At 54.0% G+C, this 24075-nt stretch overlaps 1 protein-coding gene and 1 non-coding gene across 6 annotated transcripts; one reads left to right on the top strand and one right to left on the bottom strand.

Moving 5' to 3' along the window:
- Positions 1 to 5670: 5670 nt before the first annotated feature.
- RTKN (rhotekin) lies at positions 5671 to 24041 on the top strand. Of its 5 annotated transcripts, XM_075556911.1 has the most exons (13): positions 7107 to 7245; positions 7628 to 8055; positions 17704 to 17903; positions 19306 to 19367; positions 19471 to 19524; positions 19623 to 19740; positions 19919 to 20128; positions 20941 to 21035; positions 21129 to 21235; positions 21446 to 21574; positions 22257 to 22425; positions 22612 to 22716; positions 23332 to 24041. In XM_075556911.1, the coding sequence occupies exons 2-13, from the start codon at positions 7984 to 7986 to the stop codon at positions 23658 to 23660; spliced, it is 1650 nt and encodes a 549-aa protein (XP_075413026.1). In that variant the 5' UTR covers positions 7107 to 7245; positions 7628 to 7983; the 3' UTR covers positions 23661 to 24041. The 5 variants fall into 5 exon arrangements, with proteins under 5 accessions (XP_075413030.1, XP_075413025.1, XP_075413026.1 ...); XM_075556915.1 differs by lacking the exons at positions 7107 to 7245; positions 7628 to 8055; positions 23332 to 24041 and adding exons at positions 5671 to 5852; positions 23135 to 23325; XM_075556910.1 differs by lacking the exons at positions 7107 to 7245; positions 7628 to 8055 and adding an exon at positions 5674 to 5852.
- On the bottom strand, positions 8407 to 8544 carry LOC142455676 (U4 spliceosomal RNA). The gene has a single exon (XR_012785828.1). It is a non-coding gene; the product is annotated as a U4 spliceosomal RNA (small nuclear RNA).
- Positions 24042 to 24075: the final 34 nt, after the last annotated feature.

The following is a 24075-nucleotide window of genomic DNA, read 5'->3' on the forward strand; positions in this document are numbered from 1 at the left end:
TCTCCCTCAGTTGGCACCCCTCATGCCAGCCTCGGCCTCCTTCCCACAGAGTCACGCCAAAGGCTGCCGAAGGATGGCCTCAAAAGTGCCACTCAGCTGTGCCACACCGCACCGCAGATTCCAGCCACACCGAGGACACACTTTTGGGACAGGATCTGAGTTCAGCTTTCTTTCCAAAGGTCTCCTGCTGCCTAGGTCTCAGGCCAGGGATTTCCAAACTTCCACACAGCCTGTGTACCTGTGTGGAGTCAGAGGTCACTGAGGGTCTGGGGGGGAAGCACAAGACTGGGTTTCAGCTTCTGCTTACATCACACATACTCCAGGGAAGACTTCATTTGAGGGAGGAAATAAAAGGCTCTATTGCTAAAAACAGACCAACAAAAAAACCTCTCTAAAACATTTGAAATAGATGTTGAAAATGAATCTCCAGCGCGACGGTTCATCCCAGTCAAGTGCTCTCACTGTATGTTCTCTTGATGCCCCAGTTGTTTGGTTATTAGCTCTGATGGTGTAGTGGTTGCAAGGACAGCAGTTCAAAACCACCAGCTGCTCCTCAGGAGAAAGCAAGGCTTTCTATTCCCATAAAGAGTTACAGGCTCTCCAAAATCAATGGCAAGGAGGACCTAGGAGGCCTAGTAGGGCTTGATCAAGGGCAATGTAACCCAGAGGAATTACTGAAACCCACATGAAGGGCTGAGCATGATAGTGGGACAAGAGGAAAGTAAAAGGAAATAGAGGAGAGAACTAGGAGGCAAAGGGCATTTGTAGAGGTCTAAATACAGGCATGTACATATGTATATGTAATTATATTTATATGATGATGGAGAAATAGATCTATGCACATATATTTATTGGTTTAGCATTAAGGTAGCAGATGGACATTGAGCGTCTACTCAAGTACTCCCTCAATGCAAGAACACTTTGTTCTACTAAGCTGGCATTCCATGATGCTCACCTTCCAGACACGATTACTGAAGACAAAGTGGGTGCATAAGCAAATGTGGTGAAGAAAGCTGATGGTGCCGGCTATCAAAGCATATAGTGTCTGGGGTCTTAAAGGCTTGAAGATAAACAAGTGGCCATCTAGCTGAGAAGCAACAAAATCCACATGGGAGAAGCACACCAGCCTGTGTGATCACGAGGTATTGATAGGATCAGGTATTAGGCATCAAAGAACAAAAAAGTCATATCATTGTGAATGAGGGGGAGTGCAGAGTGGAGACCGAAAGCCAGCTGTAGGCAATTGGACATCCCCTTCCAGAAGGGTCACAAGAAATAGATGAGCCAGTCAGGGTGCAGTATAGCAACAATGAAGCATACAACTCTCCTCTAGTTCTTATATGCTTCCTCCACCCCATTATCATGACCCCAATTCTTCCTTAAAAATCTGGCTAGACCAGAGGATGTACACAAGTACACATAAGAGCTGGAAACACAGGGAGTCCAGTACAGATAAGCCCCTCAGGACCAATATTGAGGGTAGCAATACCAGGAGGCGAAGGGGAAGGTGGGGGGAGAAAGGGGGAACCGATCACAGGGGTCTACCCAATGGGATGGGCAACAGGAAAGTGGGTGGAGGGAGACATTGGTTAGTGTAAGATATGCAGAAAAAAAGAGATAAATTATCAAGGGTTCATGAGGGAGAGGGGGAGGTAAGGGGAGTGAGGAAAAAAATGAGAAGCTGATACCAAAGTTTCAAGTAGAAAGAAAGTGCTTTGAAAATGATGATGGCAACAAATGTACAAATATGCTTGACACAATGAATGGATGTATGGATTGTGATAAGAGTTGTATGAGCCCCCAATGAAATGATTTAAAACAAACAAAAATGAACTCCCCCTACCACCCTGAAGTGATCCTTACTGAAAAGGAATACTGGAGAGTATAAGCCGATCCGAATATCAGCCGAGGCACCTAATTTTACCACAAAAATGGCATTAAAGATGTGCTGAGAACCTTGGCTTATCCACCAGTACATCCGGTACAGGGTTCCGAAGCCAGAATAGGAAGAAAAGATCTCCCAGAAGAAACTGAAGAAGCAAACACATATGGTTTGGGAGTAAATTAAGCTTAAAATAAAAGTTTTTTTAAAAAGAGTTGCAGTCTCAGAAACCCAAAGGGCCACTTCTACCCTGTCTCTTGGGGTCACTATGAGTCAGAATTGGCTCAAGGGCAGTGAGTGAGTATAGGGGTATTTTTTGTTTCGAGGCTAAAAGAGCCTCTCGGAGCAGTGGTAGAGGTGTGTGCAGCCTCAAGGTCTCTAGGAAGTCAGGAGTCCACAAGACTTTAAATTCCTGTTTTGCATCCCATTCCCTCTCACCTCACCCCTTTGGTCAGGATTCTTCTCTAGGGTCTTTGACCCAAAGGTTCAAGGCCAGCACCACGTCCAGCTCTTCTCTTGGCAAGAGAGGGCAAGAGTGGTGGTTGTTTAAGGCGGCAGAGAGCCCCGCACTCGATCCATTCCTGCTGCTGCCCCCGGAGAAGGAGCTCAATTGACGCATCTAATGGAGAACCACTTGCAGAGACTTTATGACATGAACTTGGAGGTAGATTAGAAACCGTTTGATCTGTTTTTCCTATTGGCTTGAGGGGAGTCCTCTCTATACACTTTTGCATGTCAAGGGTGTGTGTGTTGTTTTTCCTGCCCAGCATCCATTTTCTCACCTCTGGTTGCAGGCTCCGGAACATTCTTTGGGAAGCCACCTCTCTCCTCTCGGTCTCCCTCCTAGTTTCAAGCAAACAAGTAAAAAACCCAACCCCGCTGCTGTTGAGTTCATTCTGACAGGCAGACTTCAGAGAACTTGTGAGTTTAGTTTCAGACATCACACAAAAAAAAAACTGGTCCCATGAATTTTTGGTTTCCTACCTAGTGCAGATAAAATGTTTGTTCATACTCTATTGTAGTCTAGTGTGGGAGAAAGACAGGGCTGTCTGCTCCTGTAAAGAGGGACAGTCTCAGGATAGCTGATGCAATGGGTTATTGGGGATGGGGAGGTGGGGTGGTGTGGGGAGGGGGAGGGGAGTGAACAATGAATGCTGGAGGGGAGAGGGAGCATTAGACCTATTTGTGATGATGTATATACAACTCTTTACAAAAGTGATGTAGGGGGGAGGGAGCGTGGGGAGGGAGGGGGAAATAAAATGAGGAGCTAATGCCAAGGGCTCCAGTAGAAAGCAGGAGTTTTGAGAATGATGATGGCAACATATGTACGAATGTGCTGGACACAATTGATGTATGTATGGATTGTGATAAGAGTTGTATGAGCCCCAAATAAAATGATTCTTTTAAAAGTGATGTAACCATGGACGTGTATGATATGTGAATACTATATCAAGAAAATTACTAAAACAAACAAACTCGACCAATGGTGACCACGGGTGAAGGAGGAAGAGTTGTTGCTCAGGGGTAACTGAGTTCATGTTCATGGGGGGGGGACAATGGAGAGGGGTGTCGATAACGGTGCACAACACGAGGAGTATAATCAATGGCACTGAGTGACACGCGTACAAGTTGTTGATCTGGAGAATGCTTTGTTGTGTATATTTTAGCCACAATTAGAAAAAAATTACATGAACAATGAGTACAAGGAAGAATATGCTCTAGAATTGATTGTGGTGATAATCGGACAACTCTACTTGATATGATTGAATTGTTGAATTATTTGACACATGAGGAAGTGCTAATGAAACGTTAAAGAAGAAGAAGAGTTACAGTCTCAGAGACTCCGAGGCAGTTCTCCCCTGTCCTGTAGGGTTGCTATGAATTGGAATCGGCTCAATGGCAGTGAGTTAGTGAAATTTTTCCTGGCAGCCTTTCAAGTGAGCCGTGTTATTATGAAAGGGTTTGAACTGGTGTGAGAACTGCCACAAACTTCCATAACTGGCAATAAAACAAGAGTACAGAACAGAGCTGCCGAGGGTGACTACATCTTTCTTTCTCCCGTGGAGCAGCTGGTGGATTCAAACAGGTGACCTTTGGGTTAGCAGCTGAGCTCCTAACAATGCTACCAGGGCTGTTTGCTTGCTGGGTTCCAATTGGACTTAAAAAGTGGACCAGGAACCCTGGCTGAGTGACATACAGAAGCCCGTAGCCACGGAGCTTCACGTCTGGCCGGTCAGTCTTACTCTACTCCTCTGGCTGCATTGATTGGCTTAGGATCAGTGAATGAATGATCCCAACAGATCCAGAGTGAATCCCAGACATGTACAACCCTCAGGAAACAGATGGTTTCTTCTCCGCCAAATTTAAGCTGAAAAGGACAGAGACCCAGAATTCTCAGCAGCAATCGTGTTCCACGGTAGCGATGGCAGCAGAGTCAAGTGGTGCAGAGAGACTGGATGGAGCGACAGGGTTTGAATGGCTGGGTGAGCCACAGCTGAAGTCTGACCTCTGGACCTGACAGTTCCAAAAATCAACACAGCTTTCCTTGTGCTGAAATAACTCCAAGTCAGATTTTCAAAGCACTATGGAGCAATTCACTGTAATAATTCTACCTGAGCTCCTGACACCTGTTAGGTATGAGCCCCACCCTCTCTTGAAGCAAATTCATTCACAAGTGCCCAGGAGACCTCTCACGTGTTGAGTAAGCTAACCTTTTGGCATTCCTCCTACTCCCACTGGGAGCAGAAAAAAAGCCTCCTTGTTCTGCGAGAGCTGGGAGAGGGAATTCTTTATCCACAGCCCAGCAAATTTGCTAGTAGCCAATATTTGGGCAGGGGTGCGGATGGGGGTGTCCACCGCCTTCGGGCACTACTGAGGCCTGGGTCCCAGAGATGTTGAAGCCGCTGGTGTCTCATTCAGTAGCTCAAAGACGCTTGCTGTTCCAGCTCAAGACTCTGCGTGGCTCCATTTTGCAGCCACTTGCCTGGTGCCAGGCCCGATTGCCCCCACCTGCTGCCTTTATAATCCTGACAGTAACTCCAGGGGCGGGCATCATTGCGGGGGCGTTCTTAGTGAAGAGGTTGGGAAAGGGAAGTGGTCCTTACTGGGGTCCACAGCCCGTTCCAGGGCTGTGTACTGCAACACCGTGCCGTGAATCTGAACCAGGGATGGGCTCCCAGCTTCGGAAGGGGGTTCAAGGGCGGGAGAATCAAGTAGTAGGGCCATTTGGGGCGGTGGGAGAGTCAAGGAACCCTGGTGGCGCGGAGGTTAACCTCATCCAGCCACTAAGCACAGAGGTGGGGGATGTGGAAGTGTCAGAGAGAGAAGAGTTTGGGGAACCCAAGGGGCCAGGCCCACTCGGTTGCATAGGGTCGCCTCCCGCAGATTCTGCTGGAAGGCAGCAGCAGCAGCAGCAGCAGCCTGAAAGTTGAAATGTCGCTTGGAAAGGCTGGGCCGGTTGAGAAGGCTGCGTAAGGCAGCGGGAGCGGTCCCCAAGCCCAAGTCGAGCTAGGGTGTTCCACGCGGCGGCTCTGCTGGCCACGGGGTTGTCCGCGCCGCCAGACTCCGAGCCCGCCAGGTGCGGGCGCCCGGGGGAGGGGCTTCCGTGGCCCCGCCCAAAACCAGGTGAGGCGTCCTGGTTCCGGACCGGCCCCACCGCCTCGGCGGGAGCGGACGAGGCGGGGTGCTGCGCCCTGCCCGGCCCAGGTGTCGCCTCCGGGGGCGGGGTTTGGGAACCCCGTCAGCGGGCGACTGCCGGCTGGGCGTCGCGGGCCGGCGTCGAGGGACAGACGCGGGCGAGACTGGGCAGAGCCGGGCGGCTCGAGCCACGTACGGGGCGGGCACCGCGCAGAGACCCAGCATGTTCTCCCGAAACCACCGCAGCCGAGTCACTGTGGCTCGGGGCTCCGCCCTGGAGATGGAGTTCAAACGCGGCCGCTTCCGACTCAGCCTTTTCAGCGACCCGCCGGAGGTGAGAGCCCCGCAGCCCCAGCCCGCCGGGGCCGAGACGGGCGCGCGCGCTGGGACCCCCGCCGCGCCCCGCTGGTGTTCGTACGGGGGCGCACGGAGCCGCTGCGCGGTGGTCGGACCTGTGCCGCCCCAGACACGGCCTGGCCCCACTGAGATGATTCGCCTCCGCCTGGAAACACTGGGCTGCCCCCTAATTTGAGGGGCACCTGGCTCTATTTACAAAATGTGCCTGTATCTCGCCTGGCCCCTCGCCGCCCGCATCCCGGTGCCGGTCCAAGAGCTTGCCCTCTGGACCTGGCCTGGCGCCCTCTGCGTGCCCCCGGCCGCCAGCCCCATCCCGCAAACCCGTCCCCACCTCTGGGGACAGGTTCAAGCTCCAGGCCAGGCCTCTGTGCCCAGCGTAGCCCTTTGTGCTAGGGAATCCCCTTTTGACTCTGGGAGGTATCTCCCACGCCCAAACTTTCCACCTCCCTCCCTGAGCCCGAGAACAACGCTCCCACGCCGCTCCTTGCCCGAGGCCACCTGTAAATCCCCCCCAAAGGTTCTGGGTGGGGCGCTGAAGGTGTGCTGTTGAGGGCGAACAGCCCGACCCCTCTTTGAAGAGGCTTCAAGGTCAGCCTCACCCGCCCCCGGCCCCGCAAAAAAACAACAAAACCTCCCCTCCTTGGAGTCAATGCGGACTCCTAGCGACCCCCCCCCCCCCCATGGTGCCTGAGACCGTAACTTCACGGGAGTAGAAAGCCCAGTCTTTCTCCCAAGGAGCTGCTGGTGGTTTTAAATTGCGGCCCTGTAGGGATCGCAGCCCAACGCGTAACCACCTCCCCACCGGGATCTTCACCCTGGACCAATGCCAAGCGCTTTCCCCTCCCAGGCTTGGAAAGGGTTAAGGGCAGAGGGCCTTCCCTCCCTCCCGGCCGGGATTCCAGTTCTCGCTTCTGCCCTTTCCCTCCCGCCTGCCCCGAACAAAGGCTCTTTCACCCTTGCCTGCAGTGTCCCGGCCTTGTCGAGTTCAGAAGTTAGCCGGCCTGGGGGAGGGGACTTTTGTCGGGGCCCCGCGCACCGCACCCCATTCCCCCAGCTACCCTCCCTGGTGGGGGCGAGGCCCCAGGACTAGGAGGAGGGTCTGTGAACTGGAGCCTCCCCCGGGGTGGGCCCAGCCGAAGGGAGCCCAGTTGAGGAGCCGGGGCGGAGCCGCAGGGCCCGACTGGCCGCTAAGGGGAGTGTGGCTCCGTGCGCCTGGGGGGCGGGTGGATGTGTTCAAACTGCAGCTGGCTGGGAACCGGGGCTGGTTTCCTGTCTGGAAGGGAAGGGGCCCGCAAAGGGAGCGGGGGCAGCAGCAGACAGGCACACCCCTCCCTCGCCCTCCCTCTCTTCCCTTCTGCTGGAAAAGCGAGGTAATTGTGAGTCCTGGGTGGGGAGGGCTGGATGGGGGCCCTGAGTTGGGAGCCGTGGCCGTGGCAGCCGGGCCACAGGACCGACTCACCCCCTCGTCCCACTCCCGGGCGCCTCCTCCGCTCAAGTGCTCACCGCTGCCCCTGCCTATGCTTCCCACTCCGAAAACTAAGCCAGAAACCCTCGCGGAAAGTTCCAACCTCCTGGCCAACCCAGCGCTCCGCTCCGCCGGGCCTGCCTGAGCCGTCCTCTCCCTGCCCCCGTCCAGCTGTGCCTGCCCCTCACGCCCTCTCTGCACACAGATTCTCTGTCCACCCGGCCAGGGATGTGGGCGCGGGCCGGGAGGGACCAGAGTCGGAATGAAAGGGCCCTTTTCTTCCACAGCTGGAAGAACAGCTGCCACCAAAGCCCGGCTGGCCACTCTGTGCCCAGAGCCTTGTCTGCAGTTGGCCTCTCCTCCGGGAACCCCGCTCATCCACACCTGGCTTTGCTTTCCTCCGCTGCCTGGCTCCCACGGAAGCCAGGCGGGAACAACTGGCAGTGGGAGAGAAGTTTGTCACAGCGGCCAGAGGGGTCTGACAGGAGCCTGTAGGGACAGGGACAGCCTCTGCCGGCTGCCTGAGAGCCACCCACCCCTCTCAAGCCTGAGGGAGCAGTGAGAGGAGGAACTGTGGGGGCATCCTGGTGCCCACCCCACCTGTGGAGGGCTCTTCACGGGCAGGGACCCTGGGGGCACAGAGATGCAGGACAGATTGCACATCCTGGAGGACCTCAATATGCTCTACATTCGGCAGATGGCGCTCAGCCTGGAGGTAATGCCCCAGCCCCAGAGTGCACACTTCCTCTGTCTGGCTGCCTGCACCCCAACCCTGTCTCTGCCTTGTCTTTCCCTGCCTGTGACTGAGGGGGCGGCCTGCTGGTAGTGGGGAGAGGGACAGGTGGTTCTTGGGTACTGGGTGGACCCAGGCTCAGTTCCATTGATCAGAGCATTATGTTGGCAACCAGGTCCTCACACCTAGTTCTGGAAGCTCCGTGGGTGGGCGTGCATGTGGATTCTGGGGTCTGAGGGTTCCTGTTGGGTAGCAGAGGAAGAGAGTTCATTGTGATTAGCGGCTAGCATGTCTCCATAGAGAAGGAGAAAGGAGCTTGGCGTCCAGAGTAAGACCTGGAGAGGGCAAGGAATTGGTTTATTTATTCTTATAGCACACTTATGAACGCTTTATTTCTTCTTTTTTTTCAATTAGCAATAATTGCTCCTTGGGTAAACCTCATTGGCTACGATATTGCCACTGTGCAAGGCCGCTTTATTCTGATAGCACATTTATGAATGCCCGGTGGCGTGGTGGTTATGTGTTGGGCTGCTTTCCTCAAGGTCACCAGCTGCTCCTGGGGAGCATGAGGGGACTTTCCACTCCTGTAAAGAGTGTTGTCATCTTGGAAACTCACAGGGACAGCTCTACCTTGCCCTATAGGGTCACTGTGAGCCTGCATGGACTCGATGGCCGGAGAGCTGTGTGCCAAGCCCTGCCCTAGACACTGGGTGGATCTTCAGTGGACAAGACGGGGATGGTCCAGTCTAGTGAGAAAGAGACAGTAGCCATGCAAATACATACAGGAATATCTCTCATAGCGAAATTAAGATTAAAAATCAGGTAAGGAAATCAGCATTTAATGTCGGAAGGACATGAAAACGTGAAGGCCGGAGGGCTGTCTAGACAGGGCAAAGTCAGAGCCAAGCGAGCACAGGTGATATGTTTATAGGAAAGAAAGCCAGCCGGACAGTGTGGCTGGGACATCGTCATTGCAGCTGAGCTGGTGGACAGGGTTGGGAAGGCTATCATAGGGCATTTGGATTGGACTCTAAATGTGACGTTGGACCATGGAAGGTCTTTAAACAATGTTTTAAAATAATGGTTGCTATAGAGGCAGGGTGTGTGTGTGTGTGTATGTGTGTGTGTGTAGAGAGATGGACAAGTGAGATGTCAGGAAACCAGCCTCCAACAACCGAAGGGCCAGAGGCACAAGTGTACAGCGAAGATATGTAAAGATTATAGTGAAGTCAAAGAGGAGAAGAAAGATCGGGGAGTAAAATAAAGGAGTCAGCACATTGTATGGTGGCATGCTCACCTCTGCTCCTCTTGACGGGCCACTCGGAACAGGGAGAAGTGAGAGAGAACCTTTGTTAGCTCAAGACATGCATATTCAGTAGTTCCATGCATCATAAGATGGGCAGTATCTACATTAAGGTCCCTGAACTCACAGGTGAGGAAACCTAACATGCCTACACTGGGGGAAGGTATCAGGGGGGCTGGGTGACACAGTGGGAAGAGAGAAAAGGATGTCTGCTTCTTTTTTTTATAATCATTTTATTAGGGGCTCATACAACTCTTATCACAATCCATACATACATCAATTGTGTAAAGCACATTTGTACATTCATTGCCCTCATCATTCTCAAAACATTTGCTCTCCACCTAAGCCCCTGGCATCAGCTCATTTTCCTCTCCCTCCCCTCTCCCCCTCCTCTCTCATGAACCCTTGATAATTTCTAAATTATTATTTTGTCATATCTTGCCCTATCCGACGTCTCCCTTTACCCACTTCTCTGTTGTCCATCCCCCAGGGAGGAGGTCACATGTAGATCCTTGTAATCGGTTTCCCCTTTCCAACCCACCCTCCCGCCACCCTCCCATTATTGCCACTCGCACCACTGGTCCTCAAGGGATTAACCACCCTGGATTCCCTGTGTTTCCAGTTCCTATCTGTACCAGTGTACATCCTCTGGTCTAGCCAGATTTGTAAGGTAGAATTGGGATCATGATAGTGGGGTAGGGGGAAGCATTTAGGAATTAGAGGAAAGTTGTATGTTTCATCATTGCTACATCGCACCCTCACTGGCTCCTCTCTTCTCTGATACCCTTCTGTAAGGAGATGTCCAGTGGCCTACAAATGGGCTTGAGTCTCCATTCCACACTTCCCCCCTCAATCACAATGATATGATCTTTTGTTCTGATGATGCCTGATACCTGATCCCTTCGACACCTCATGATCTCACAGACTGGTGTGCTTCTTCCAAGTGGGCTTTGTTGCTTCTGAGCTAGATGGCCGCTTGTTTACCTTCAAGCCTTTAAGACCCCAGAAGCTGTATCTTTTGATAGCTGGGCACCATCACTTTCTTCGCCACATTTGCTTATGCACCCATTTTTCTTCAGTGATTGTATCAGGGAGGGGAGCACACAATGATAAGAATTTTTGTTCTTTGATGCCTGATAACTGATCCCTTCAGCACCTTGTGATCACACAGGCCGGTGTGCTTCTTCCATATGGGCTTTGTTGCTTCTGAGCTAGATGGCCTCTTGTTTACCTTCAAGCCTTTACCTTCAAGCCTAGACGTTATATCTTTTTGATAGCCGGGCACCATCGGCTTTCTTCATCACATTTGCTTATTCAACTGCTTTGTCTTCAGCGGTTGTGTTGAGAAGGTGAGCATCATAGAACGTCAATTTAATAGAACAAAGTATTTTTGCATTGAGGGAGTACTTGAGTGGAGGCCCAATGTCCTTCTGCTACCTTAATACTAAACCTATAAATACATGCACATAGATATTTTTCCCCATCCTCATATATAAATATATTGTATATGTACAGGCTTTATTTAGATCTCTATCAATGCCCTTCGCCTCCTAGCTCTTCCCTCTATTTCCTTTGACTTTCCTCTTGTCCCACTATCATGCTCAGTCTTCATTTGGGTTTCAGTAGTTACTCTTGGTTACATTACCCTTGATCATGCCCCACCAGGCCCCCTACGGCCTCCTCACCACCGATTTGGATCACTTGCTGTTCCCTTGTCCCGGGGTGTGTTAGATGTCTGCTTCTATAGAGAGATATAATCAACCATGTGCTCACTTTAAGGCAGCAGAGCTGTTAGGGGGAGAATCTGGGAATGATATTTAAAGCAGGATAATGGACTTTAACTTGTGGCGGCTTTTCTACCGTGGCATACTAGCTTTCCAGATGCCCTCTCTTATAAGTTAGGGAATATAGTCCTCGTCACATTTCCCTCAGTGTAGTTTCCTATAGCGAGGTAGCAGACCAGGGAGGGGTTATTGCAATTACAGGGGGGAACTCGTGGTGTGGAGCATAGTGCCCATGGCCGCAGGGAGAAGTGGGGAGAAGCAAAGAGAGGGTTCCTGGTGAGTCCCCAATGTTTGACTGAGCACCGTGGGTGATGTGGTTGGTTGTTGCCTGTGATGGGAAGATGGTGTAAATTGCGAAAGGGACTGTCTGGGTGAGGCAGGGGTTGCTGCTTAGAGAGCTCAGAGCGAGCCTAGATCCACAACAACCCCTTCAGCGCTCATGGGCTGCTCCCCTGGGTTGCCACTCCCACTCCCTGGCCCATCGTAGACATTGCTCGTCAATCTTAGTGCTCGTTATCAATGAGTTCATTCATGGCCTCAGACTCATTCTCAGCAGTCTTGGCATGGATTGTGCAGGTTGTGTCCTTCACACATCACTCAGGCTCAGACTGCAGCTCCATCCTCTCCTGGGCTACATCAGGTGGTTGTCACCTTTTTCTAGTTTGCAGACAAGTGTCCAAGAAGCCCATGTGGGCTCTAACACTAGCTAGTTGTCCTGAAATTAAGCTGTCAACCATCGCTTGTTATCTGGCCAATCTAATCAACTCCCCCACCCAAAACAAACAAACAAACCCAAACTCAATGCTATCAAGTTGATGCCAACTCATAGTGACCCTAGAGATAAGGTCAAATTGCCCCTGTGAGTTTCCAAAACTGTAACTCTTTACTGGAGTAGAAGGCCCCATGTTTCTCATACAGAGAAGTGATGGTTTTGAACTGCTGACCTTGCAGTTAACAGCCCAATACATGACTGCTATGTTACCAGGGGTCCTCAGCCAATACAATAGACAGTTGTTATGTTATGAGTCCTTGAGTAGTAAAAACAGTTGAGTGCTTGACTGCTATCCAAAAAGGTTGTCAGTTCAAACCCAGCTAGGAGCACCTTGGAAGGAGGCCTGGCGCCCACGCCCAGGAAGCCGCAGGCTTGAAGACACCATGGAGGACAATTCTACATAGGCCTCCATCAATTGGAGTCAACTCAACAGCAACTGGTTTTGTAGTTAAAAGCATCTATTACATTTCCTGACATGCTCTAGGCACATGTCAATTGCTCATGTGGCTAATGGCTACTAGACATCGCTTGCCATCAGTGGGCAGAACTGGTTTGGATATTTAAATTTATACATTCTGTAGCCTCTGAACAGAGGGTAATTTTTCTCCGTGGGAGGCCTGCCCAGAGTCCGGGCAGAGGAGGGACTTACATTTCATTTGGCCACACCTTTGCCAATCATGTGCTCAGGGTGCTGGGCTTGTTCTCCACCAACTTCAACAGGTGCCCTCCTGGACAGGTTCTCAAAAGAAGACTCATCCCACGTTGCAGGGGCAGGCAAACCAAACCAAACTCACTGCCATCGAGTCGCTGCTGACTCATGAGGACCCCAAAGGGCACAGTAGAACTGTCCCTGTGAGTTTCTGAGACTGTCACTGTTTATGGGAGTAGAAAGCCTCATTTTTTTCTCCCACGGAGCAGCTGGTGGTTTCAGCCCCCCCCCCCCCCAACATAACCACTATGCTACCAGAATTCCCTGGAAAGGGAGGTAGCAGAGAAGAGTACATTTAAGAAGACTTCCTGGAGGAGGCCACCTTCAGTTGCAAGTAAAAGGGTGGGGGGGGGGAGCAGGAGAAAAGAGCGAGGTTAGGCTTTCTCATTTAATCCTCAGAGAACTATGAAGGAGGCAGACCCATCCCCCACCTGACAAATGAAGGCTTTGGAGGGTAACTTCTCCCAGCTAATTACATGCCTAAGTCAGGATTTGAACTGATTACCCACCAGGACTTCTAGTGGGATTCTAAAGGCTTCCAGTCCGTGGTGGGAAGCAGAGCAAGAAGTCAGGGACAGAAGGGGATGGGACAGGAAGAGATAGGCCAAGCCATGCTGAGGCTTCTGCTCATGACTCATCTTCTTCGGCCCCTTGGGCCCTGACCTAGGTCCTATTGACAATCAACTTTCCCAGGAGAGTTGGGGGGGTGGAGGTAAGAAGAGTGGATGTGTGTTAGGAGGGGACAGCTTGGAGCTCTCCTTGGGGTGGAGTGATAGGGGCAAAGCCCAGGGGTTCCGCTCCTGCTCCAGGATGTCTGAGATCTTCCGTGGGAACCGCTGGGAACCAGGGTTTCGACGGCCCTCTTGGTGGTGGGGTCGTGGGAAAGTGGATTTGGGGCTGGTGGGCTGGGCGGAGCAATATGATGCAGCTGCTCCAGGGCTCATTTCCCATAATTTATGTATGCGTGCCCCTCATGCCCCTGAGCAGGTGGGGGGGGGGGGACCGGGCACTCAAAGTGCGAGCCGCCCCCCTCCCATTCCTGGCTCACCCGTAGCGCCACCTGGAGCCCGTTCCGCAGCACCTGCTTTTGCAGGACAGCCCCAGCTGGGACCTAGGCTGCCCGGCGCCCTTGGCCGCTCTCGCGGCAGTTGGGAGCTGATGTCACCAGCGCCCCATGCGAGCGCTGCGGGTGGGGGCGGGTGCGGCTGCGCGCTCGGGCCCCTCAGGCTCGTGTCCGCTCGCTGAACCCCCAACCCCTTTCGTCCCCTGAGCCGGCGCCGCATGCGTTATGGACAGGGCAGGGGAAGGATCTGTGAGTTCCGGGCCCTCTGCGAGGCAGCTACCAGGCGAGGGTTGAGAATGCCACGGGCGGGGCGGCAGGCAGCTCTTACCCACCCCCCCCACCCCCGCCCTCACTGCTTTGGAATGCTGGTGGCAGAACGGGTGGGGGTTGGCAAGGATGGAGCCTTAGTGCAGACTGACCTAGCTGGAGTCGCCGAGCTGTGTAATCCCGGAGGGCTTCCTGGTGGAGGGGAGTAGGATCTGGCTGGAAACAGAGAATGACAGCCGAATCTGCTGAGCAATTTGGGGTAGTTAAGCTCTGGGAGACTTGGAGGCTGGAGCTACCAGGGAGAGAAGCAGGGGAGGGGGCGTGGAGGAGAGCTGGGTGAGGGAGAAGACAGGTCTGGGTGGTCCCATCCACCCCACCCCCCCATCCCACCCTATCTCCCCTCCGCTGGATCAGCCTGGCCTTACCCACAGGGACATCAGCACACGGTGAAATGGCTTGGTCTTCCACCTCCTCTCTGAATGGAGCAGGGCCTGTTCTCCTGTGAGTGTGGGTGCTGTGACTGTGACGTGGAGCTTGTGAAGCAACCGTTCATGGCTGCATCTCTTACCTCCCAGCTGGATTGTAAATGCAGAAGCTTGGACAGCCCCGAGATGCTGACTACCGTTCCAGAGTGACCTCCTTAAAGGGGAACATCCCACCGTCATGTATGCCGCACGCTGGGCATTGTGCTATGTCTTACATCCTGGTCTCGCTGAAGCCGCACAACAGTCCTATGTGGGGACTAGCTCCATATCTGTTTACAGCTGGGGAAGCCACGGCTTAGGGGAGGTTCAGTAAATTGCCTAGTGCTTTAAAAATCCGTGTCTCCCTAGCTGCTCAAGTCAGTGGCATGGTTGTGATTCTGTACCAGGTTCGTCTTACAGGAAACTAAAGCTCTCAATCCCTGCTCTCTGACCAGACTTCAGGACTCCTTTCCAAAGGAATGGTTCTGGGAATGCTGGTGCATTTCCCCCCCCCCCCCCCCCCCGCCTGTCTCCCTGCTCTGGTCCTTCATAGCTGGAATCGCTGGGTTCCTTGTCTTCCCATCCCTGCTCCCTGCCTGTGCCCTCACCTTCCAAGCTCGGAGGGCAGAGGCTGGGAGTAATTTGGGGTGTGTATGAAGCCTTCGTGGCATAGTGGTTACCAGGTGGGCTCCTAACCGCCAGGTCAGCCATTTGAAACAACCAGTCGCTCCTCAGGGAGAGAGAGACACACGGGGCGGCCCTACACTGTCCTATAAGGTTTCTGTGGGTCGGAATAAACTGGATGGCAGTGAACTTGGCTTGGGTTTGGTTGGTGGGGTCTGTGCACATGGGTAAACTCTGTACTGGTAGATTCCATCACCACTGTTGCCTTGCCAACAAGAGGATCCCCCTCCTCTTCTGAGTACGGAGGGAAGCCCAGGATGGCCTGCATTATCCATCTGTGTGCATCTCTCCTAGACGGTGCTTTACAGCCCTGACTGCAGCTTGAAATCTTTGAGGAATTTTTTTTGTTTTTGTTTTTTTAATGGACAAGTCTCACTACTAGAAATTCTTAATCTGCCAGTCTGAGGTGGGTCCTGGTAAATTTTGGCTCCGATGATTTACCTTTTTGAAACGGTTTAAAAAAATTTTTTAATCCTAATTCTTTCCTGACCAAACATTAAAATGCTAATTAGATTTAGGTGAGATGAGAGTTTTCAGTACTGGAATGCACAACAAATCATTAAGCTCTGGTGAATCTTTAGCAGATACGATGACTTTTGGGTAGATGGTCTATGGGACATTTACGTCCCCTTGAACCCTAGATGATGAGGCAGGGGGAACGGCATTTGTTTTAAGCAGATTGATTCTGTTGTGGGAAACACATCATTGTTGCTCGAGTCCCCTTAGTACTGCATTCTCTGCATCACACAAGTAAATGCGTGCCGACATCGCTTCTCAGCCTCTTGGCGAAGATCAAGTGTAGTAAATGCGTGCCGACATCGCTTCTCGGCCTTTTGGCGAAGATCAAGTGTAGTAAATGCGTGCCGACATCGCTTCTCGGCCTCTTGGCGAAGATCAAGTGTAGTAAATGCGTGCCGGCTTATTGGAGCTCTCCTTTGGCATCCTGCTTACTCTTGGCTTATTCATCACAAGGAGGGAACGGTCTTGCAAGTCTTGATTTCCAGGCCCACGGGGATGGAGCCTGATGGGTGAAGGCAAACTGGTCTCATCTTGCCTCCTGTCTCCATCCTGCTGTAATCAGGAAGTTGCATCACAAGCCATGGAAATCCCTGGGGGAGGGGAGTTTGCATATATAGATATGGGATTGTACCTGAAATAAGTTATCCACTTGAAAATTGTATCATCATCGAAACCATAACTTCAAAATGATACACAGGAAGCTCTGCATGTGCTTATTAAGGTCACCTCCTGGGGTCACCTCTGTCTAGGTATCCACACATTTCTTTCTTTTCGCACTTCATATACTTTGGAGATTACGAACATTTCTGTGCAGATATGTGTAACTCCCTCTGATGTCCGTGTGATCTAGTATGGTCTGACACACATAAAAATACACAGATCGTGTTCATATCCTAAGGCTGCCCTAACAGAATATCACCAGCCAGGTGAAACAGCAGCAGTATGTGCTGTTGAGTCGGTGCTGACTTACAGTGATCCCAAATAACAGGGTAGAGTTGCCTGGGAGGGTTCCCAGGTTGGGATCTTGATGGGAGCAGGTCACTGAGTCTCTTCTCCTGCAGAGCAGCTTGTGGTTTCAAACTGCTGACCTCTTGGTGGGTAAGCCCTTACCCACGGTGCCACCTGGCCTCTCTTTTTGGAGGCTAGAAGTCTAAAAGTGAGCTCTGGGCAGGGCTGTCCTCAAGATCTAGGGAAGACTGTTTCCTGGCCTCTTCTAGCTGCTGACGTTTGTTGGTGATCCTTGATTGTCAGATGTCTCACGCCAGTCTCTGCCTCTGTCTTCACTGTCTGCATCTCTTCTCCTCATATGAGGACACCTGTCATGTTGCACTTAGAAACCTACGCTTTTCTAGGAACTCTCCTTAACGAATTACATCTACGAAGAGCCCATTTCCAAATCAGATCACAGTCGCAAGTACTGGGGAGCCAGAACTCGCAGATAACATGCTGAGGCTGTCTGATAGCGCATCTGTATTGTTCATTCACAAGCAACCGCATTGTTAGTTCAGAGCAGTGTGGATGTGCTGTAGCTAACTTAACCAATAGGCTTGTGCAGGGTTTTGAATCTACGTATTAAAAATAATGATACCCCCCAAAAATGATACAATGAATATCTCTGAACATAAAGCTTTGCCCACATGTGCAAGTGGCACAGTTTTACAAATAACACACACACACACACATGCCTGTAATGTATATAGGAAACAACAAGGGGTGTGGGTTGTTGCATGGTGTGTGTGATATTTGCATGCAAACCTGGTCTACCTGTAGGGGGAGAAATTCCCAGCACTTGAATAGCTAGATCAAAAGGTATGCAAAATTGCAGCTTTTGTAGATTTTTTTCCTCCCCTCCAAATCATGCTGAACAGAGCCTAGAGGAATCTGTATTCCCACCGTCAACTGCATGAGAACATCTGTGTTTTTACCTAGTTTTCCTGGTTGTTCTTGGGCAGTTGGGGTTGAGACCCACCCACCCTTTGCTCTTGATGCCCTAAGAGTTCCCTTGTTTCTCCTGGTGCCTAGCCTGTCTCCCGACTGACTGACACTTCCCTCCCATCCGGATCAGGACACGGAGTTGCAGAGGAAGCTGGACCACGAGATCCGGATGAGGGAAGGAGCTTGCAAGCTGCTGGCAGCCTGTTCCCAGCGGGAGCAGGCGCTGGAGGCCACCAAGAGCCTGCTGGTCTGTAACAGCCGCATCCTCAGCTACATGGGCGAGCTGCAGCGGCGCAAGGAGGCACAAGTGCTGGGGAAGGCAGCCCGCCGGTGAGCAGGGGTGGGAGGCTCCACGGGAGTGGGGCCAGTGAGCGTGGAGGTGCATTGTGTGTGCACAGAGTGTGGATCCCCCTGAAGATATTCCGGCTGCCCCCCTCACCCTCCAGGCCTGGGGCTGGACTCAGGAAAGCCATGCGTCTGGTGAAAGGCTGGCAGTCTCAGAAGTAGGGATGCCAAACACTGACCCCAGCCTATGACCTGATCCATCTGACTGGCTAGTTTATGGTCAACTAATTGTCTCAAAGCCAGTTCAAGTGACCGGTTTGCGGAATGGCCGCTTTACCACAGACTGCTCAAAGCTCCTTGTACTTGGAGTTCACCCTCAGAGGCAGGGGGTTGGGAAAGGGCATAGAAATCTGGGAAAGCCTAACTATCCCCGTGTCTGGGAATTGGCGTTCTCAGAGATCAGCTCTGGGTGCGGAATACAGGCTGCTGGACATCTTGCTCCATGAGTCGGAGGAAAGATCTGCCAACAATCTGGCAAATCATCTTCCTTAGAATTGGCAGTTTTTGGCAAATTGGTCATTTTGAGAGTTGGTTTCTGGCCATATGGCCTGCTTGGTCTCACTGGGCTGAGTGGGGAGAAGAGCCCGGCTCCTCAGTGGCCACTGGAGGCTGACACGGGGAGGTGGCCAGGACTGCAGGAGTCTCGCGACAGCTGAAGCTGGAGGAAGCATGCAGGCAGGGCAGCTTATTTTCCTTCCGTGAGTGTGCCATCTCTTGAGGTGGCTGTCACCAGGCTCTGCCCCAGAGACATTACTCAAGGCCCCACACAGGTGTGATGGGAGGGACCCCAAACACTGCCATAACTGCTGCGTCCTTTAGCTGAAGCCCCTCCCAGGCTGGGGGTCGCATCGGAAGCAGCATGGATTAGTTTGTAGGTAAACACCATCTTCGGGGAGGGGCACAGGCTTGGTGAGTCCTGATTGTGGGGAGGAGCCAGGTGGGTGAGGCCCTGGCACTGTGAAGGACCAGCGTATCTGGCTGGGGTGGTGGTGGGGAGGGAGAACTCGGACCTGGGGGGTAGACAGGTGGGAGGGTGAAAGGGTTCGTAGGGAATGAACAGAAAAGCTCCCCCCACCCCCTTATCATCCAACACTGGTCAATTTATGCCCCGAAGAGACCAGAGGGTGGAAATGAGCAGCCTCCCCTATTGTCAACAGTACAAGCAAAGCCTTGGAGGGTAGTGTTCTCCTGGAGAACTGTCCTTGAAAAGGAAGCACCTATCTCCTCCAAGTCCCACTGGTCCCGGGCTGGGCGCTAGGGAGGTAGTGGGGAAGGGAGCTCACGTGGCTTGGGGAGCCTCCCCTCGCCCCCCAGGCCTGCATGGCAGGCAGCCTGGTGGATGGCAGGGCCCTTAGGAACTGAGGACAACATTGTGCTTGACCCACAGGCCTTCAGACAGCCGGCCACCTGCAGACCGCTCCCCGTGCCGCGGGCGGGTCTGCATCTCTGGTAAGGAGAATGACTGCTTCCCCTGCTGGCATGCCCTTGCCCAACCCAGTGCCCTCCCCCTTGGTCTCAACACACCTGTTCCTACCTCTCCTTCGCCCCGTAGACCTCCGGATTCCACTCATGTGGAAGGACACGGAGTATTTCAAGAACAAAGGTGGTGAGTTCCCAACGCCCCGGGTGAGGTTCAGGCGCGTCCCCGGGGTGGAGGCCGTTGGGAGGCATGTTTTTTTACCGGCTCTGCCTGCCTTGCCGCAGACCTGCACCGCTGGGCCGTGTTCCTGCTGCTGCAGCTAGGGGAGCACATTGAGGACACGGAGATGATCCTGGTGGACAGGACGCTCACAGACATCTCCTTTCAGAACAGTGTGCTCTTGTGAGTGCCGCTCCCCTGCGGGGGCCCTCCTTTCCTGCCTCTGCCTCCTTCTTGGATGAGGTGGCCGGGGAGGAGATGGAGCTGGGGAGCCGGGTCCAGCCCTGTGGAACTGCTGTGCTTGTTGGAGTCTTCCAGGCCTTCATGCAACCACCCGTCTCCCATTCTCCAACCCCCACAGCACTGAAGTGGGGCCAGACTTTGAGCTGCGGCTGGAGCTATATGGGGCCTGCATGGAAGAAGAGGGGGCCCTAACGGGTGCCCCTAAGAGGCTGGCCACCAAACTTAGCAGCTCCCTGGGACGTTCCTCGGGAAGGCGTGTCCGGGCGTCGCTGGACAGTGCTGGAGGCTCGGGGAGCTGTCCTATCCTGCTGCCTACCCAGGCTGTCGGGTAAGGTCCTGCAACTCCCTTGCTTGGCTGACTGTACTCTGGCCACAGGTGACCGATGCCAAGCACGCGGAGCCCGTTTTGTCCTGCTGCCGGGCATGTAGACAGAGGTGAATGAGCAGCAGCCACAGTGCTGTGCAGCATCTGGCCCCGGCCAGGTCCAAACCGGTGGAGAAGATGAGTGGGGAGGTTTTAGGATCTCAATGTTTCTGTGGCTAAAGCTCCTGGTTGGAGCAGGGTAGCCAATAGCACCCTGAGTGGAGCCCTGATGACTTGGTGGTTAAGCATTGAGCTGTTAGCTGTAAGATCAGCAGTTCAAAACCACCAGTCCTTCTGTGGGAGAAAGAGGAGGCTTTCTACTCCGGGCAAGAGCTACAGTCTCCCAAACCCGCCGGGGCAGTTCTATCCTGTCCCGTAGGGTCGCCGCTGTGTTGGCACCATCTTGAGGGCAGTGAGTTTTGGTTTGTTTGAGGGTCATGAGCAGGATACATGCTTTAGAGATGAGTGGGTTCAAATTCCAGCTCCACTCCTTCCTTGCTATAATTTATGGGACGAGTTTTCTTCCCTGGATAAACCTCAAGTTACTCATTTATTAACTGGAGAGTGCCAACAACTTCACGTGTGTGTGTGTGTGTGTGTGTGTGTGTGTGACACATGCAAAACCAAGGCCTGGCACCTGTGTGGACTTAAACGCTTGTTCCTCATCCCAGGGAGGCGAGTGAGGGGTGCAATTTTCGGTGGCTTAGCATGACCACCGGGATCTGCTCTGCCAGGTGACTTGCTTACGGAAGCCTGCTCCTCTGTCCCTCCTGCAGTGGTCCTCGCTTCCACCTCTTGGCTCACACGACGCTCACCCTGGCAGCGGTGCGAGATGGGTTCCGCACACATGATCTCACCCTCTCTAGTCACGGTGAGCATTGGAGGGGGCCACTGCACGGTGGGCAGGGGACCCTTTGGATAGTGCCCCTTCAACTCCTCACCTTCTCCCCCTCCCACCCCCCAGAGGACAGTCCTGCCTGGCTGCCACTGTATGGCAGCGTGTGTTGCCGCTTGGCCGCTCAGCCTCTCTGCATGACGCAGCCCACTGCCAGTGGTACCCTCAGGGTCCAGGTGAGGGGGCGGCTCAGAGTGGACCGGAGACCAAAGAGAGCAGCTGGGTCACTTTAAGGAAGACTTCTGCAAAAACCAACGTGGCGGGGGGGCGGGGGGGGGACGGGCAAGGGGTGAGGATAAAGGCAGGAGGGTGGGGAGAAAGAGGGTGGTGCTGACGGGAGAGAGAAGAAGGGCAAGTCCCCTGGAAGACCCGAGTTCCTTCTGCAGCAAGCCGGGGAGCTGCAGAGCTGGGCCCGCGTGCACGGAGTCTTGAAAGGCACCCGCCTCTTCTGTTACGGGCGCTTGGAGGACGCAGAGGCCGGGGAAGAGCCACTGTTAACAATCGTGATCAACAAGGTGACGGGCGCCCTCGTGGTGAGGCCGCAAGGTGTCTGGGCCCAGGACCTCTCCTTGAGGCCCTAGGAGACGAGGGTTGGTGCAGACCCCAGAGGGAGAAGCTAGATTCCCTTTCTAACCCTACTTAAGGCCAGGAAGGCTAAAGGCACCCTGCTCTCTGCCCCTCCCTCCACTTCCCACCCCCCAGCATCACTGGGAAAGGGTTGTTCACTTAGCAGCGCTCGCAGCTCCTGCCAAGGCTCAGAGAGGGTGCTACCACTGCTTTAAGATGGGCCACCCTCTTCTCTGCCCCCTCAGATGCACATTTGCATCTACTTCCCCAGTCCCTGTTGTCCTCCAGGACCAGCCCTCTCTGCTCCCTGGCCCTTTTGCTGCCCTTGCATGTGTGCTTATGGAAGCACTGGGGTGGGGGTGAGGGGGGGACTCGGGCCCTAGCATTCTTGCCTTGCCCCTTGTCTTACTTTCCTCCATCCTCTGTTGGCCCAGAACCGGCTCTCCCATTGTCAGCCCAGCCCTTTCCTGCTATTCCATTCTGATCTCATCGATAGGGGCAAAAGTGGGAGCCCAGCTAAGGACCTCATCTGCCCCTCATTCTAAGGCAGGGATGATCCGGCCTGCCAGGATGTCACTGTCCGAGGCCATGGTGTGGCTAGAAGTGGAACTTTTCTTGTTGCTCCTGCAGGAGACGCAAGTCCGGGCAGGGGAGCTGAGCCAGGCCTCTGGGCGGCCCTCCACCCTGACCATCAGTAACCAGTATGGGGATGACGAGGTGACTCACACGCTGCAGACAGAGGGCCAGGGAGCCCTGCAGAGCTGGATGGAGGCTCTGTGGCAGCTTTTCTTTGACATGAGTAAGAGAAGAAAGGGCTGGTCCTGGGGCTATGGCGGGGGGGGGGGGGGGGGCGGCGCTTGGGGGAGCCTTTCTAGGACCTAGGTTAATTCACAGACCAAAGGAGTCTGTTGTTAGATGGGCAGGAGGGGTGCAGTGGAAGAGAGAGAGGGCAGCAGGGATTTCTAACCGGCGCCCCTTCACCTAGGCCAGTGGAAGCAGTGTTGTGATGAGATCATGAAAATTGAAACCCCTGCTCCTCGGAAGCCAGCCCAGGCGCTGGCCAAGCAGGGGTCCCTGTACCATGAGATGGGTGAGTAGGGAGCCCGGAAACGGAGAGACCTGGGGTTAGGGGGCTTGGAACCTTGAGTGGAGGGCGGGGGGCCTTGGGATTCCAGAAACAGGGATCGAGAAGCCACTCTTGGGGCTGGGGTAAAGCTCTGGGGACCCCAGGCCCGTCCAGTGTCCAGTTGTGCTCCTTTCTCCGTGCCAGCTCTTCTGAGCACCACCTCCACCCCAGTTCCAAACAGACTCCCAGGGAGCTGACTCATCTCAGGGGGTTCTTTCCTAACCTCATCTTTTCTCTTTCCCTTTCTGCATGCGGATTCCCGTCTCTTCCTCTCTCCCCTCACTCGCCTGCCCCCCTTTCATTTTTCTCCTCTTTCTTGGTTTCTTTGCCCATTTCTGCACAAACCCCCACCCCTGTCCACCCTGCGCCCCACGCACCACAGTCTTGTCAGAGCCTGTGGCTGCAGGTGGCCCAGGGGAGGGGCTGCTCCTGCAGGACAGTGCACTCTCAGCCGAGATCCAGGCTTTGCTTTCCTCCTATTTCAGTGAGGGGTGACTGACAGGCAGGGCTGGGGAGGCCTGGGGTCCGCACTCTGACCAGCCCCCTCCCTCCGCCCCCATCCCCTTCCTGGTGCCGCAGCTATTGAGCCGCTGGATGACATCGCAGCGGTGACAGACATCCTGGCCCAGCGGGAGGGCTCACGGCTGGAGGCGTCCCCACCCTGGCTAGCGGTGTTTGCGGACCAGCCTGCCCTGCCTGGCCCCTGCTCCCCTGCCTCAGTGACCCCAGCCCGGACCCACCCCCAGCCCTGGGGGCGACCCCGAACCTACTCCCTGGATGCTGCCCCCCCAGACCGCTCCCCTGGGGCTCCCCGCTACGTCGCTCCCCTCCCCCCACAGCGATCTGCGCAACCCAGAGGCCTCTGCAGCAAAAGCGCCTCTGGGACGTGGCTCCAGTCACCCGTGTGACAGGGAAAGGTACTGCCCACAGGGCGCAGCTGGAAGAGGACATGGCCGACGGGCAGCTGGGCGCTGGATACCACACGCAGTGTTGCTGCCTGCAGCAGGATGACCGTCTTGCCTCCCCCTCCTCTGTTGGATTGGGGGAAGGCAGGGGAAGGGGGATCCAGATACTCCTCTCAAGCTGTGGTTGCCACGGTGCCAGGGACTCATTCTCAGGGCTGGCTGGGACCCCTAAACCCCTCCTGGGAGACAACTGGAACCACCCCGCCTCCCTCCCTGCACTAACCAGCTTTGAGGGCAGCACTGAAAAACCAGGGGGGTGAGGGGGTGGGGCGAGCACCTCTCCCCGGTGACTCCCACCTCTGCCCCATTAAATGTTCATTAACAGCTGCTGGCTCCTGTTTCCTGTCCTGGGGACCTG

The sequence above is a fragment of the Tenrec ecaudatus genome, chromosome 8, assembly GCF_050624435.1.
Source record: "Tenrec ecaudatus isolate mTenEca1 chromosome 8, mTenEca1.hap1, whole genome shotgun sequence".
Lineage (NCBI taxonomy): Eukaryota > Metazoa > Chordata > Mammalia > Afrosoricida > Tenrecidae > Tenrec > Tenrec ecaudatus.

Bases quoted from the DNA above. Each gene is read 5' to 3' on its own strand.
- RTKN (XM_075556910.1), top strand. From the start codon at position 5,742: ATGTTCTCCCGAAACCACCGCAGCCGAGTCACTGTGGCTCGGGGCTCC. The intron at 20,129-20,940 runs GTAAGGTCCTGC...TCCCTCCTGCAG, and splicing joins CTGCCTACCCAGGCTGTCGG to TGGTCCTCGCTTCCACCTCT. The intron at 21,575-22,256 runs GTGACGGGCGCC...TTGCTCCTGCAG, and splicing joins TAACAATCGTGATCAACAAG to GAGACGCAAGTCCGGGCAGG.